Source organism: Rousettus aegyptiacus, unplaced genomic scaffold (assembly GCF_014176215.1).
Source record: "Rousettus aegyptiacus isolate mRouAeg1 unplaced genomic scaffold, mRouAeg1.p scaffold_m13_p_10, whole genome shotgun sequence".
In the NCBI taxonomy this organism is placed as follows: Eukaryota; Metazoa; Chordata; class Mammalia; order Chiroptera; family Pteropodidae; genus Rousettus; species Rousettus aegyptiacus.
Genome location: NW_023416285.1, coordinates 2,676,613 through 2,692,403, shown reverse-complemented (window position 1 = coordinate 2,692,403; position 15,791 = coordinate 2,676,613). Strand labels below are relative to the sequence as shown.

Genomic DNA, 15,791 nt, shown 5'->3' with positions numbered 1-15,791 from the left:
GTTCACTTCGGTGTTTCTTCCTGTCTTTATTCCTGTGGATGATGTGCATTCCGTATTCTTTGATGATGCTTTATTGAAGATTCAGTATCACTCTTATAACTTAAGCATATCTTTTGTGCTGTATAATAAATTCTTTAAAGGCTCTTTCAATGGCTCCATTTAGTTAACCTTCCCTCAGGGCTGGACACCTTCAGCATGTCCATTTCACTGCTGTAAATAACAGTGGTGAACATCTTTTCACAGTAGTGTTTGCCTGGATTTGGGGTCCAAGGGTATTAGACCACGGGGCTTCTGAGTGCTGTGGCCTTTTCTTCTGCCTTTGCTGGGGCCGCGCCTCCTCCCTGTGCTGAACGCGCTGCTTCTGGGAGTTCCACCTCCCCGAATCCACTGATTTCGATCTGGTGCAGGCAGGACACAGGGAACCGCGCTTGTTAAAATGGTGAGTAAAGTACGAGCCGCGCGGGGGCCTGAGAGCCGCTGCTGGCAGCGACGCGCAGGGACGCGTTCACGGTGGCGGCTCGGCTCGTGGTTCCGACGCTTCCGCCGTCTTCCACGTGCCTCCGGCCCTCCAGGCGATTCCTGCCTCTGTTTTTTTTCCGTGTGTTGCTCATTTTCTAGAATCAACAAGAGACACCCAGAACCAACAGAAGACACATGTGTCCTAAAAATGAGAACTCTCATCTCCATGGTGAAGGATGTGACATTGAGAAAAATAAAGGCAGAAGAGAGCTTCCCCGTGGATTTCTGGGAAGCTCTCCGAGGGCCGTGCACTCTGCCCCTGCCCCGTGGGGCGGGCCCACTGCAGCCCCTGCCTCCAAGGCCTGGTGTGGCTGCCCCGGCCCCCGGGGAGCGGAACCTTCTGATCGGTGGAGGGCAAGCCGCGACACCTGGCCTGGCTGAGCGGCCTCGTCTCCCAGCACCTGTTTCCTCACCTGCCAAACGGGAGTCAGTGTGCCAGCTGGGCAGGTCGTGGCCCTCAGTCGTGGTTCCCAAGGTGAAGCGGTCGGCACAGCACTGGGCACCTGGGGAGGCTCCAGGTGCAGATGTGAGCAAGATTTACTCATCTGCTCAACTAATACTTGTGGGGCTCACGTGTGGGGGGTGGGGAAGAGTCAAGTGCCAAATGTGCGTGCGTCTGGGAGGTGAGATTCCCATGGCTCCTGAGGAGAAATGCTCAGGGGCGTGGCGGAGCGGGGTCCTGGCCGGGGTCCTTTGCCCGCTCCTGCCCCACCTGGCCTGGGCCCTTCCCACCTCTTGCAGGGTCTGCTTCCCGTCTGAGTACCGAGAGACGTGGGCTCGAGGAACTGCAGGGGTCCTGCCAGCTCTGATGCCCTGCCTACGACTCTTCTGGGGTCTGCATTTGGTCAGTTAACCATTTTCCTGGCAGAGAGATGTGGCTGCGTTGGTGAGGAGCTGTCCGTCTGCTCTGGGAGACCGGGGCTCCGTGACAGCAGGGATTGTGGGCTGTCGGTCACGCTGGTGTTCCTACAGCCCAGCATGGGGGTGGCACCCAGTGGGCTCAGAGATGGTTTCTATGGATATCGGATACCCCGGGCACCACATCCACACCTGCTTAGCAAGCTTATGGAGACTCAGAGGTCAGGCTTGAAGTCCCTCTGTGGGGCCTCTGAGGGGTCCCAGGTCTCTCCTCACCTTGGCAGGTTGACCAACACACTTTATCAACATGCTGTTGCTGGGGGTAGGGGGTACGACTCCGACTCCTGGGATATGCCCAAAACTGACACAGCCATCAGTCCCATGGCTTTGACTCATTGAAGCCTCACAGGACTTGGGAGGTGGAGGTGCCAGGAGCTTTGTAGAGGTGGGGACGGTTGGGGAGGAGGGGTTAGGCAGCCCCAGGCGTTCTGTGCCGAACCGAGGACAGGGAGCTAAAGGCCAGGTGCTTGCCTACTTCAAGCCACAGCTTTACAGCCCTCGGGGGACATGTGTGGGTGACGATCACTTGGGGAGTTCGGGGTTAAGTCTGTATAGGGGATTGAATGGCTTCTCCCAGTCAGCAATTCGCCAGCGGAGGGGGACCTAGCGCTGACCATCCCAATAGAGCTAACTCTGCATCAGTGGGGGTGGACGCGCTGAGGTTCTGAGAGGTGATGTGAAGGCATACAGCCACACAGCAGGTCCTCTTCACTGTTTTTGTTAGACTGAAGTTGCAATGATTTGTCTAGAGCATTTCTGGGTGCTGATGATAAAGGGAGAAATGTGGGTCAAACCACACTGAGGGGCTAAGGAAGTGACTGATGGCTCCAGAAGGGGCTCTGGGCTGGGGCAAGGGGGTTGAGGGGGCAGCAGGATGGGATGGGGAGGGAGTGAGGAAAAGGCAGACAGAGGGCGCTAAATGTAAATCCGTGGACCACAGATGTTTTCAGTTCTGGATTCAGAACAATGGTTCCTTGTCATCACGGGGTTTTAAAGCCGTAAAACTCAGAATGCGGCTGCAAGGGATTTGAGGACTTGCAAGGAACACTGTAAAGGCAGATTTGTTAATCGGATGTATTAAAGTGTGAGTTAAGTCAGGCCGGAAGCAAGCCTGTACTCTCCTGTTAATGTTTTCTTAAAGTACGCTGGGGAAGCCACGACGGGATTTGGAGACCTGGTATTATTTTTCCTTAAAGCCACCTAGAAATTAAGCATTTATTAAAGCTTCAATTATGCACCAAGCCCTGCGAGGGTGTTCATGTATTCTACTACGTGCTTGCCTTTTTAAAGTTCTCACCCTTCCAGCCATCATAAGATACTAAGGGCCTGCACAACTATGAGACCGGAGAGTCAAGGTAGGGGTTATGTGGCCCAGCCTGCATGGCCATGGCCCAGAGCGATACTCCACTGCATGCTTCCAGATGCTTCCTGTCCCTGTCCCTGACTGCTCTGCTCTCAAGTCTGCCCTTGCATTCAACTGGTTGTTCTGAGGTTTCCTTTCTGGTAATTGTGCCTGTGACAGCACTCAGGGGTCCTAGTTGGTAGGATCCAAGTATACTGTATAAGCCAAGCCTTCCGGCTCCCAGGCCACCGGAGTCTTTCCTCTTGCCTTGATGTTTCCCAAAATGTAATGATAATTTAACAAATATTTAATTGTCTACTGTTTGCCAGGCCCAGGCAACAGAGCAGTAAACAAGACAAGGCCAGTGAAGGTGGTCTGGGCGGTGACTCTGGCTTCTGACCTCGGGGCCTTGGTCGAGCCACTTCTCTTCCACTCTGTACCACGGCTTTGATCACGGACCATGTCCACGCCACTTCTGTAATGCTTCGCGAAATAATGCACATAAACGCTAGGCCAGCGGTCCATAAACCGTGCACATTACACAACTTCCGAAAACTCTATCTCACCTCCGGATTAATTGGCTTGAGGCGTGGCCTGGGCTTTGGAATTTTCAAAGATCCCCAGGCGCTAGGCACTGTGTAAGAGCTCAATAAAGGACAACTACCAGAAAAGCCCGTTTTACAGATTAAGAGCCTAAGGCTAAGCAGGAAGGACGCCGAAGCGACGTTCCCGAGGCCGCCGGGCCTGGGTCCGAGGTCGCGGATCACCCGCGCGAGCCTCCGGCTGCTGGACAGGCGGGAACCAGGCCGCTCCTCCCCCGCACACGCGCCTTGGGGTGGGGGCGCCCATCGATGCGCTCCGCCGCTCGGCTCCCCACGCCTGGTCCCTGCCCGCGCGTGCCCCTTCCCCCTCCCGGCCGCTGCCCACTTCCAAGATGGCCGCGGGTGGAGCCGGCCAGGTACGGAAGCCCCTGGCGGGTGTCCACGGGGCTCGGCAGACACGAAGACCCCCTCAGGCCTCCCCTCGCGGCGCCGCTTGGCTCTCGAGAAGGAAAAGGTTCGGCGACGCCGCTCCGGGACCTGCGGCGGGCCGGCGCGCAAGCCGGAGGAAGGGCTGCGGGGAGAGCGCCGATTCCTAGGGCCGGCGGCGGCAGGCGGCAGCTCGGGCTGAAGAGCGGCCGCGGCCGGCAGGGGGCGGGGCGAGGGCGCGGGGCGGGGCCGGGCGCGGGGCGGGGCGACGGCGCGCTCTGCTGTTGGCCGCGGGCGGCTTTCGCGCACCTGCCGGCCCGGCCCGCCGCCTGCAGCGTTCCCGGCGTCCTCGCCGCGCAAGTTGCGGGCCGCACCGGACCTGGAGTGCGGGCTCGCCTGTCCCGGGATGGCGTCGGAGCCGTGCTAACTCGGGTACTGAGGGCCCCCGGCGGGGGCCGGTCCGGGAGCGAGGGACGGAACTGGGGCTCGCGGGGCCGCTGCCACCTGCTGCAGCGTCGGCGGGAGCGGGGAGGCGGCCGGAGGCGGGGCAGCGAGGGCAGCGCAGGTCCGGGTCCTGCCCGCGCTCCGCCTCGCCGCTCGGCAGCCGCTTGGTCTCGCGCCGGGGAGAGCGTGAGGCCCGGGGAACATCGCGGGGCCCCAGCGGCGCTTGGCGCTCGAGCGGCCCTCGGTGAGACGCGCGCTCTGACCCGCTTCTTTTACGGAACTTGACGAAAAGTTTTCCCCCTCGGACGCGCGGCCCAGAGATGAGCCGGCTCCGTGCTCGGAACCGCCCTGTCTTGCCGCGGGGACCCTTCCACCTCCAGGCCTCCGACCCCCGAGATCTCACCACCTCGGGGACTCCGACTCTGGAGACCCTTTACACCTCAGAGCCTCACCCACAATGGAGCCCGCCAATCCCTCTAGACTTCTTCCACCTTTGAGTCCCGACCTCCAGGACACCGCACCGCCCCCCCCCCACCTTGGAGCCCCTGATCCCCTTCCCTCTCGGAATCCCTGACCCTGGATTCCGGACCCCTTCTCCTCTCACCCCCTCTTCGTGGATGGGGACCCCTGTTCCGGGGTCATGGACCCCCTCCACCTCTGAGACTCGGGCCTAGGGATCTTTCCCACTGGGATGGCTGAGAGGCCCCAGCGGGGTGTTGCATGAGGGTGGAGGGACACTCCCCAGCTGGTCCTGGGAGCTGCCAGGAGGAAGGAGTCGGGTGACTAGAAGCTGTGGGGGCCAGCGGTGATGAGGAGGGAATCCCGAGGACTGTCCCTGCACCCTGAGGACCGACCCTGCACCCTCCAGCCCCGAGGCCCAGGCACTGGGGCATTTTACCGGCTGGATCCTTGCCTGGACACATGAAACCATTTCTGTCTCTAACTTGCACAGGATGCCATTTTCACATGGAACTGGAGGTTTCGCTTTGGGAAGTTCTATGTGCAGAAGGCCCCTGGGCCTGGACTTACTTCCGGGGCCTGGCTGAGGTGGGTGTTGTCTTGGAGCTGGTGTCTGCAGGGTGTTAGCACCTCACTGCTCTCTTGACTGCTTCTGTAGGACATGGGTGGCTGCTGGGTGCTTGCAGGGACCAGGCTAGTCCTTACAGCATTCTTGGAACACTTCCTCTTGCCTTGTTTATCTGGCCAGTACCAACCCATGCCTCGGGTTTGGGTATGACTTCTTCCCAGCTTCTTAACCCCTGCTCCCCACAGGTTGCCCCTGATCCTCCCACCCCCAGGGATGTCTTCCTGCTCTCAGCCGTGGTGTATGTTTGATCCCTTGAGACTGTGGGCTCCACCTGATCCCCAGCGCCGATGAGAGCCTGGCGTGTACTCGGGGCTCAGGTTGTTGGGTGAACACACCCTTTGGGACACATTAAGGAGGGTTCAGAGGCACCCAGCTGGTGAGGCGGAGGTGGGACTCAAACTGAGGCAGGCCACCTAACCAGGCTCTGCTCACCTGTCCTCCATGGTTCCGCAGGTTGTGGCAAGTCCCCTGCTCAGCCGCATTTGTGAAACTTGAGTTTTCACAGTCCGTCCAGCCCACCCTCACCTCCGGCGCTGGCTGCCGCCTCACCCTCTCCTGGCTTCCGCTGGCCCCTGCGGCTCCTCGTTGGGCACCCTCTCTCCGTCTGTCCTCCCCACTCCACTTCTCCCCACTCCCCGCTGTCCAGAGGGTGAATTCTCGTCCTTCGTGCCTCCACTTCCTCTCGCTTGTGCTCTGTCGAAGGCCTCTCTGGTGTTGAGGACCCAGCTTAACAGAGCTGCTTGTTTTGAGGCTTTCTGCCTCGGTCAGAGCTTCTGGCCTTCGAGTTCCAGCGTCAGCACAGGGGGTATCTGTCCAGCATGTGCTTATTGGTGGAGCTTTGAGACTTTGGAGAATCTTCGTCATCAAAATAGACATTTATTCATAACATATAAAAGGATTTCAGGAAAATGACTGTGTTGTTTATGTCCGTATCAGGGTGGGTATAAAGTTTCTAGAGTCTGCGTTTAGAATTCTAGATTGTCAAGCTAGAAGGACCTCAGGTGGATCACCTCATTTTACAGATGGGTCAGTTGCACAGAGCTCAGGGCCACAGAGCAGGTGTGAGGAGAGATGTCAGTGAGAGGAAGAAGCTGTACAGTGCGGCCCTGCAGACACAGACTGGCTTGTGTCTGAGCTTGCTTATGCAAATGAGTTGCTAAAATAGTGGGCCTGAGTTGGCTGGCCCTCTCTCTGGCGGCCAGGAAGGAATAACACCAGCCGGCTCTTCTGAGGCTTAACTCCTGCCTGGCACAATGCTAAAGGCTTTATGTGGATTTCTTTCCTTAATCTTGTCAGCTGCCTAAGGAGAGACAGTTTGTTATTGGCCCCATTTTACTATATGGAAATTGAGGCACAGGAAAGTTAAACTAATTCAAGGTCACACAAAGTGGAGGAGCTGGGCTTTGAACCCAGGCAATCTAGCTCCAGAACCTGGATTCCCCCCCACCCCGCGCCAACACACACACACAATTTATTTTTCAAACTTTTCTATATAGGCTGACGTACACAGAAAATTTTTACGTGCCGTATATATAAAAACTTGTTAACCATTTAGCTTATTGATTATCACAAAATTTAGGGCTCATATTCTTAAGCACTCCAGCAAACCACGTATGTGGGTTTTGATGTCAGACCTGGTTTGAATCCAGTTTCTGTTACTGTGCGACCTTAGGGTGAGTTACTCTGGCTCTCTGAATCTCATAGTCTGTTCAGTGTATTTGTCAGGCTCCTGATGATTAGAGCATGTGATACCATCTAGCACATTTGGTCACGGTAAGTGTTGGGTAAATAGTTTCTCTTAATAATTGAGATAATAAATTATGTTGGTTTTGTTAAGTAGTCTACTCCTAACCTGTTAGTTGCCTCTCGGTCACTTCGTGGGTATCATGATGACTAGTAGCTGAAACATTTTGGGGTCGTGGGGAATCTCCCATGCATTGAGAATCCTTAATTTAAAATGTCTCACCTGTGCCTTTTAAATGTAACAACCTGAGGGCAGTGTGACTTAAATGTCTGTTCCTTAGGTTTGTAAAGGAGTCTTTGGGGACTCTCAGCAGTTAAACTCCAGTTTCTGTCTGGTTTGCTGATGGACCAAAACTTATTTAAACAACATTGCATTAAGTTCCAGGTGCGTAAAAGTTCCCATTTACCTTCCAGGGGAACATATTGAGCGAAGATATTTTTTTAAGGATTTTTGTCCTAAAGAATAACCCACTTAAAAGCCACACTACTTTTATGGTGCCTTTTCCATCCTACAAAGTGCAGACCCACCCAGCGTCCAGGCCGCGGTGCGGGCGGTGCAGGGAGCGAGCGCGTCAGGGTCCGACCCAGGGCAGCTCGGCACAGCCACCTTGTCTCGCGTGCCGCCCACGCCTCTGTCGTCTTGTCTGCGAGGTCACGGCGGTCGTCGTAGAGCGTGCACAGGTGGTGTGTGTGAGCACTGGATGCAGGGCCCCGCACACAGCGCACACTTGGCGAGCAGAGGCGGCTGCTCATGGTAATTGCTAATGCCGAGGCACCTGAGACCGTTCTTTCCAGAACCCTTTCTGCCCGATCAACCAAGCTGGAAAGGGAGACTCAGGTGGGAGGTGCTGGTGGGGCCCTAAGGCAGGCTCACGGGCAGGAGAGGCCGCACAGCCCCGTGGGTTCTCCTCGCCGGCGGACCCGATGAGCCTGTCCTCCGGGGTTGAGGGGAAGGCCCGGTGGAGCCGCCATGCACGTGGGGAGGCTGGGAGCCCCCCAGAATTCTCACCAGGAAACGAAGGGCCCCCGGGAGGCCTTGTGGAGAGTGCTGTGGGCGTTGGGGAGCGGAGACTTGGTTGGGGCTCTACCTGCAGAACGGGTGGGTCGCTGTGCCAGGCGTGGCCGGAATCGTCCCCGCCTCGTTCACAGGAGGGCTGAGGACCAGCCGTGAGCCAGGCCCGCGGCGGCCGGGGAGCAGCGCAGCTCACCGCGGGTGGGGCACGTGTGGATCTGAGCCCGGGCAGCTGCCACATGGAAGTGGGGACTTTGGGTGGGCCGCGGGCCTCAGCTTCCTCCTCCGTGGACTGGGGGTAACACGCAGCGTGTCGGGCTGTCACGGGCTGTGAGAGAGAGAGCGGGCATTAGGAGCGTGGAGCCGTGCCTGGTACTCATCATGTTGTGGTTTTGTGGTGGTGCCCGGGAGCCGTCAGGTGTCGCACACCTGGCCTTGCCCTCTTCAGACTGGCTCTGTGAGAGCCATGCCCTCGGACCGCGGCTGGCGGTCAGGATGGGAAGTCAGTGGTGGAGCTGGGTGACGGGGGGTAGGGGGGGCGGCGCCGGAGGTCAGGGCTCAGCGATGCCCAGTGCCAATGGGCGTGGCGAGGGGGCAGCCCAGACAAGGGGGGCTGCGCCAGGGCACGTGCCCCGTGGACGGGGAGGAGCCACAGGAGAGCGAGTGCTGACGGGTCTGCCTGCGAGGGCAGCATGCCCGCGCCCCGAAGCTAGCAACGGGTACATCTCTCCCGGAACGGAACTAAATCGTTTTGGTTTGGCTTCATAAGCCATTTATTTACTTCTGAAGACTTGGTCGAGACCTGGCCCTGCTGCTGCTTCTGGACGGGGCTTTTCTGGAGCGCCAGTCACCGTCCGCTTTCCAGCTCGTGCTGAGCTGAGCCGCGGCCCCGGCGAGTGAAGGCTGTCGCGTCCCTCAGGGCGCTCGCCCTCTTGGCTCCCTGCAGGACCCACTGTCGTGGCACGCAGATCAAATTCAGATGGCCCTGCTGCCTGAAATGCAAAGTCCCCTGATCCGCACTCGACATCTTGTGTGGTTTTCTCTGGTCCGGGAGGCGGTGGCTGGTCACCGTTGCACGTGCGTCCAGCGTGGCCGTGGCCGTGCCGGGCTGTGTGCACTGCTGCGGGCGCTCCCGCGGGGCTGTGTCCTTGGGCCGCAGTGGTGTGGTCCCTGGGAGGAGGCCGTAGAGGGAGGGCTTGTTCTGCTGTCATCCGTTGCCGACCGCCGTCCTCGCCGGCTCGTCGCGCAGTGGACGTGACGCACGGGGGCCGTTGCCCACTCGCCGCGCCTCGTCCACACGCAGCGGGAACGCCGGGGGGGCAGGTTTCCCCCCTGTCATGTCACCCCTGCTACCCACCGTATTCTTGGGACACGACCCTGCTCTCGGCAGATGTTTCTTGGGTGGACTGTTGAAGCCCGCTCACTTAGAACGCAGTCGTTAGTAGTAATTGATTCATGTCGGGCGTTTGGCCAGGCAGTGGCGTCCAGAAGCTTCGAGCACTGTGCGGAGAGACCTGGGAACAGCCGTAAACGCAGTTGTTTTAGGTGGGGTGTGGCCGAAAAGAGCCCAGGAGGAAGGAGGGCCTGCAGCTTCCTGGGACAGTTAGGAAGGCCTGTCGGAGGAGGTGGCCGTGGTGCTGTGTCTCCCTGTGGCACCTGCTGCCAGATCCCCAGGGGCGCAGATGAGAGGTAAGGCTGACAGCACGAGGCTGGCACGGATGGACTGGGAGGGCCCTGTGCCAGCTCAGGGAGTTGAGGCTTATTCTGTCGTTAGAAAACACGTGACTTGGCGGCAGGCTGGCACCTGCAGCCCGGCCTCCCGGCGGCCTCCCGGAGCCCACTGCGAGCCTGTCTGGGAAGCACACTGTTTGTGCAGCCCCCCTCCCCGCCCCCCGGGCTCTGGCCAAAGGCAGGTGCTCCGGAGTGTGGCTTCTGGTTTTATGGCAGTGGCGGCGCCAGGTGGGAGGGTTTGAGGGCGGGTGGCCTTGGCCCTTGCAGAGTTTGGTTTTAGAGTGTGTTGCAAGCGGAAGTGCTTTTTCCCTTTTAAGTTTATTTCCCTGCAGGCTGACACCCTGTTCCTGAGGTTTAAGGAACTTAAGCTGGACTTGGAACTGGCGGAGGCTCAAAGGTCGCCCTGGAAGAGGCCCCTGGCTGCTCTCCGGGCCGCTGGGGCGGAGCAGGATGGAGGAGGAGGCAGCCCCAGCGGGCCGGCCTCGGTCGGCCTGTTTCGTTCTTCCCTGTGCTTTCGTCCTGGTCCCTGGGAGAAGGGGTCCTTGGGTTCCCCCGTTACGTGGTCCTGTTGGTCTAGGGTCAGCGTTTCAATTTCAGTCCGTTTTGGCAGGTGTTTCAGCTCTTCGTGGAGCCGAAGTAGGGGGGATTCGTGTGTGCGGGGCCCTGAGCGCGTCACGTGCAGGGTTGCTGGTGCCCTCACCAAGCCTTGTCATTTCACTAACCCTCAGGCCCGCCTGGGGCTTCCGTGGCATGGCCGGGTCCCTGCTGGGGACCAGGGAGGTCGAGACTCAGAAAGGTTGAGTGCGTCCCCTGAGGCTGCCTCAGCTGGTGGTGGCAGGGCCGGAATTTCAGCCAGGCCTCAGGGCTCAGCTCTGGGAGGGTCGCCTCTCTTGCCCAGGCTTTTTGCCAGTTTGACCTGCGGAAGTGCTGCTGGTGTTCCGATCATTCTAATTACCTTCGTTTGACGTTGGCAGAGGTCAGCCAAAAATGTTTGTTGTTGCGTTTTCCTATTAGTTAAAAAAAAAAAAAGAACTTTCCGATCTCTCTGCCTTTGACTCTCCCTGTTCCTGGTGGGAACCCTATTGTTTCGCAGCCAAGTCGAGGTTCAGTTCAGGGCTTTTCCCGGGGTCCCAGGGACAGTTTGCTGCGGCCTCGCCACCGAGGAGCCCTGGCTGCGGACTCGGGAGAGGCTCAGCCCAGGAAATTCAGGGGACCGTGAGCCGTGAAGCATTTACGGTGTGTCCTCGTGTGGCGAGGTGACACCCAGACCCTTTCGGAGGGCGGCTGAGTGTTCACTCTAGGTTAGGGGGGCGCTTTCTTTTCGGCAACACCTTCGTACTTTCACTTTTGTTTTAAACTGGTTTCGTCTGTGATTTCGCTTCGGCGCGGCGCGGCCCCGCTCGGAGCAGCTGCAGCGTTGGCGCCGCGGCCGGGCGACCGCCCCTGCCCCCGGGTCGTGCTCAGGTTCCACACGTGGTTCCGTCTGTTTCGAACGCCGCGTTTCCACACGTCCCTTCGCAGTCGCGTTTGCCCGAGCGCTGTGCCGACCGGTTCCGTCAGCGTCCGGCGGGGAAGGACTTCGCCCGCTCCCGCCTTTTCTGCTTTTGAAGGATTCGCTTCTGCTGCGTCGGCATCGAGGGCAGGCCAGGCTTCCTGCGGGGGGAGCAGACGCCGAAGCGACGTCGAAGGAGCGTGGCCGTCGTCGTCCCTCTGCCGAGCTGTGTCACCTCCGGTGCCCTGCCTGATGGCAGCAGCTGCGGGGCGGGGGGCGGGGGGGGGGGCCACCGGCCGCTTTCCCCACGGGACTCTGTTTAACTCTCCCAAGACAGTGTGGCGGAGCCGGGATCAGAACCAGGAGCGTCGAAACCCAAAGCCCCGTCCCCTGTGCTGTTCTGCTCCACGGATTAAATGTGCCACCAGATCTGCCATTGTGACATTTTAAAGCAGGGGCCCCGACACCAGGGCCGTGGCCCGGTACCAGGCCGTGGCCCGTCAGGGACCGGGCCGCACGGCAGGAGGTGCGCAGCGGGGGGCGAGCGAGGCTTCGGCGGCGTCTGCAGCCGCCCCCCGGCACCAGCGTCACCGCCTCAGCTCCGCCTCGGGCCGTCAGGCGTCAGGTGCCCACAGGGGCACTGGCTCCCGGCGCCACGAAGGGCGGGGCCGCTGTGAGGAACGGCAGAAGGTGGCGTGGCAGGAGCCGGGTTCCCAGGCCGCTGGGGGCCGTGCCGCCCCGTCTGCCCAGCCCGAGGCTCCGGCCACAGGACAGCGCGCAGGGCCCTGGACCCGGGTGTGGCACTCCCAGCTTGGACTCACGTCTCTGTTGTCGGTTCGTGGTCTCTGTTTTCCCTTTACTGATTACCTGTCCTCACCGAGCCAGCCTTCTGACCTGGGTTTTTATTACCTCAGACCGAGCCATTCACCCACGAGGTATGGCCTCTTCGGGGGTCAGTCCCCTCTACCCTCACCCCGCCGCTGAGGAGCAGTGTGCCCTTGGACCTGTTTCTTATCCTTGCTGCGCACCAGTTTCTTCTGTGGTGAAGGGGGCAGTACGCCTGCCTGGCAGGCCTGAGCGAGGTCTGTAACATCAGTGGATGGCCGCTGCTGACTTGGATGTGGTCGGGCAGTGTCCCCGGATGTGGCACATGCGAGCAGTCCGGTCGTTCTCTGTCTTGAAGACATCTCGATCTTCATTGTGTCAGAACCAGTCGGATCTTGACTTTTGCATGGGTTACGCACTGACTGACTTTTGACAGAGGTAGCCTGTGCATAATTTTAAAAAGCACAAAAAGCAGAAAGCTCTCACTGCCCGGCACAGCCCTCATCCTCCCAGTGCCCCCCTGGGGGTCCGAGGTGTGACCGGCGGGCGGTCCCGAGGGTGGCCGAGGCGATTATCCTGTATACGCGGAGCCGGGTGCGTTCTCTGCGCCATCTGCCTGTCGTTTTACATCGTGGTAGTAAACGTGAGTACTCCGGCTTCCGGTCCCAAAGTCAAACCTGAGTACACAGGACTTTTTTCAAGGATTCCCCAGTAAAAAGTCGTCGGGACCTTTGAGCTATGCGTTAGAGGAGAGGCGTATTTGGCCTTTGCACCCACTGCCTTAATTTCCGTTTTGATGTTTTCCTAGTTTCTCCTTGGACCAAGATGACTGATGGAAACCCTTCCAGCTCCACAAATGGTGTGGCCTTGACGGGCGTTCTGGACGGTCGAGCAGGACACTGCACTCAGACCCTGCAGCACCTGCCTCTCAAGGCGCCCAGGTCCCTCTCATCGCCTGAGCCCGGGCCCAAGCCGAAACTCGGCACTTCGGACCAGCACAGCCTCACGTCGGTGGACTCCGGCATTCCCACCCTAGAGATCAGCAACCCGGAGCCGGTGCCCTGCAGCGCGGCCCATGGGCAGAGGAAGCAGTCCGAGGCGGAGCTGGGCGCCGAGCGGGCCTGCCACAGCGCGTGCCCACTGCCCTCGTTCGCACCCGCTGCCGCCGGCGCTGAGCGGGAGCCGGGCGTGCGGAAGTCGTCCACGTTCCCCAGGACGGGCTACGACGCGGTCAGGCTGTGCAGCCCCAGCTCCCGGGCCCTGAGCCGCAGCGACGACGTCTCCGTCTGCAGCGTGTCCAGCCTCGGCACAGAGCTGTCCACCACGCTCTCTGTCAGCAATGAGGACATCCTGGACCTCGTGGTCACGAGCAGCTCCAGTGCCATCGTGACCCTGGAGACCGACGACGACCCACCGTTTACCGACGTCACCTTGAGCTCCGTCAAGGAAACCCCTGACCTGCAGCGGCAGGACTGTGTGGACAACCCTGAGGAGGGAAGCAAATCGAAAATATTGGGACCGTTCAGTAACTTCTTTGCCAGGTAATGCCCTTTGTCCCCCCAGGGGGCCCGGGCCGTCGGGCTCGGGCCGTCGGCTGCTCTGTGTGGAGCGTGTGTGCGTCCCGCCCCGCGAACAGGCGCCAGGGCCCTGGGGGTTTGGTCCGCTGGCGATTCTGCTGTTCGATTCGTCACAACTGGCTGTCACTTCTGCGTCCCTGGCTCACTCCCACAGTCTGTTGTCACTTCTCGGCCTCTGACCTGCTGTGACCGAGGGCGACCCGCAGCGGTCCGTGTAACCAAGTCAGCAACCTCGCTTTGTCAGCCTCCCCCTCCGAAGGGCCCTTTATGCCCATGGCCGGAGCTTCGTGGGTGGCCCCGGGGGTGCCGCGGGTGGTGGCGTCAGCGTGGGCGGCCCCCCGTTCGCGCGGCTCGGGGCGGGCGGCCCCGGGCGGCCCCGTGTCCGTGCTCCAGCCCTGCCGGTGGGGTGCGCGCCGCCACGTGCGCCCTCACCCGCCACCCGGCGGCAGAGCAGGGCTGCCGGGTCCCCACGTCTCACCGCGCGCCCTGCGGACAGCCTGCAGCATCGGCCTCCTGTCTGCGCCCTCACGTTTCCGCTCAGCAAGCGCTGGTGTCCGAGGCTCCGTCTGCTCTTGGCAGCTAGCACAGGAGCCGCGAGGCGTAGCAGTGGTCGCGGGGAATGGCTGTGGGAGGGCTTAGAGGCTGGGGCCGGGCGGCGGAGGTGGACACGCCGGCCAGGCGCACAGCGCGCCCGAACGCCCACCCCGCGGCGCGCACGAGGAAGGGCGCGGGCCGTGGAGCGTGTGCGGGGCATGGCGCTCTGCTCCGCAGCTGCCTCTCGGCGACCGGGGGCCGGGGCCAGGGCTTGGCGGTGGGGGCGCTTCTGTGGTTGACCCTGGCTACTCGGATGCGTGTGCCCCTAGCAAAACCCACGTTGCACACTGTAGTGCTGGGTGTCCCTTCGAGACGGTGCGACTTGATGGCCGAGTCAGCCAGAGACCCCTGTGGCCGCGCCCCCGACCGCGGCCTCCGTCGCTCCGCCAGCTGAGCGTGGGGCTCATCGCTGAGGAGTCGGAGGCCTGTCCCGCGTGAGACGGTCTCTGACACAGGCCGTGGCTTCGTGGGGCACCTGTTCGCTCTGATGTGGCGACAGACAGATCGGTGCTCCCGCCAGCGGAGCTCCTGGCCTCTGAAGCCGGCGATTCGTCGCTCGGCTTCATCGAGGAGCCCGGGAACTTCAGGGGAGACTCGTCGCTCTCCCTGCGGAGACCACAGCCCTAAAATCGTCGTCGCAGTTCAGATTCGTGTGGTGGGACCGAGCTCTGCTCGGGTCGGTGTTTCTAGCATTTCCTGTTTATGAATGGCACCTGGGCGCCTGTTAGATACAGCTCCTCAGGGGGGCACGGGGGACAGGTTTTCAGAATCATTTGGATTTCTTGGCACATGTGGGGAGCCTCACTCAAAGTGAGGGTGGCTGGGAAGCAGCCTAGAGGAAAGAGCTTAGCTTCGTTCTTCACAGACCTGTGCCCCTGTCCTTGCTGTGTGACCTCGAGCAAGTTACTGCACCTCTCTGAGTCAGTCTCCTCAAATCTAGAGCAACATTGGTAAGTGCCTAGCACGTGACGCCTGCCGCAGTTCAGGGGCGTCGTCCTCTCACCTTCATTGTCCTGGTCATCGTCTGCCCCGTGGGGATGGCGAAGGCTGCCTTCCTGCGGCGGCCGGGGGCACGAGGCGGGTCCGCACGTGCGGAGCAGAACCGACCCAGACAGCGAGCGCTGAGGTGCCGCTACCTGTCCTCACCGCCGTGACTGATCCCCGGTCTCTTCGCTGCCTCTCCTCCGCGACAGGAAGCGCCGAGGCTCTGCTGCTCGGAGATTTCGCTCAGCTTGTGCCGTGGCAATGAAGAGTCTCCTCCTCGGTTTAGCCCTTGGTGCTTGTCTCCTTGGCCTTGTTTTGGTGGCCGTGACGTTATCGTGAGCCATCATTAAGTACCTTCGGGAAGCGGGCACAATAGTAATGACAAATGAATCAGGTATGCGATACCACAGGCCAAGTTTGGCGAGTTTCTTGTCTTAAACTCTTAAAGCGTTAGAAGAGTTTCAATCTAGAATTCCTTCGAAGGGGAAAGGGTCCTGTGCCAAAATATTTGGAACCCACTATGCGTTTTACAGGTAAGTAAATTCACAGGGGAGT

At 60.2% G+C, this 15,791-nt stretch overlaps 1 protein-coding gene across 3 annotated transcripts in view; it reads left to right on the top strand.

Annotated features, from left to right (window-relative positions):
• The first annotated feature begins 3,702 nt into the window (after positions 1-3,702).
• Positions 3,703-15,791, top strand: part of TBC1D14 (TBC1 domain family member 14) — a 74,211-nt gene continuing 62,122 nt past the window's right edge. Inside the window, exons 1-2 of one of the 3 annotated variants that reach the window (XM_016161232.2) lie at positions 3,703-3,737; positions 12,890-13,622. In XM_016161232.2, the coding sequence (XP_016016718.2) occupies positions 12,907-13,622 (716 nt within the window). In that variant the 5' untranslated portion in view covers positions 3,703-3,737; positions 12,890-12,906. Of the gene's footprint in view, positions 3,836-4,028; positions 4,180-12,889; positions 13,623-15,791 lie in introns of those variants that run through there. The other 2 variants (XM_016161231.2, XM_016161230.2) reach the window with 2 other exon arrangements.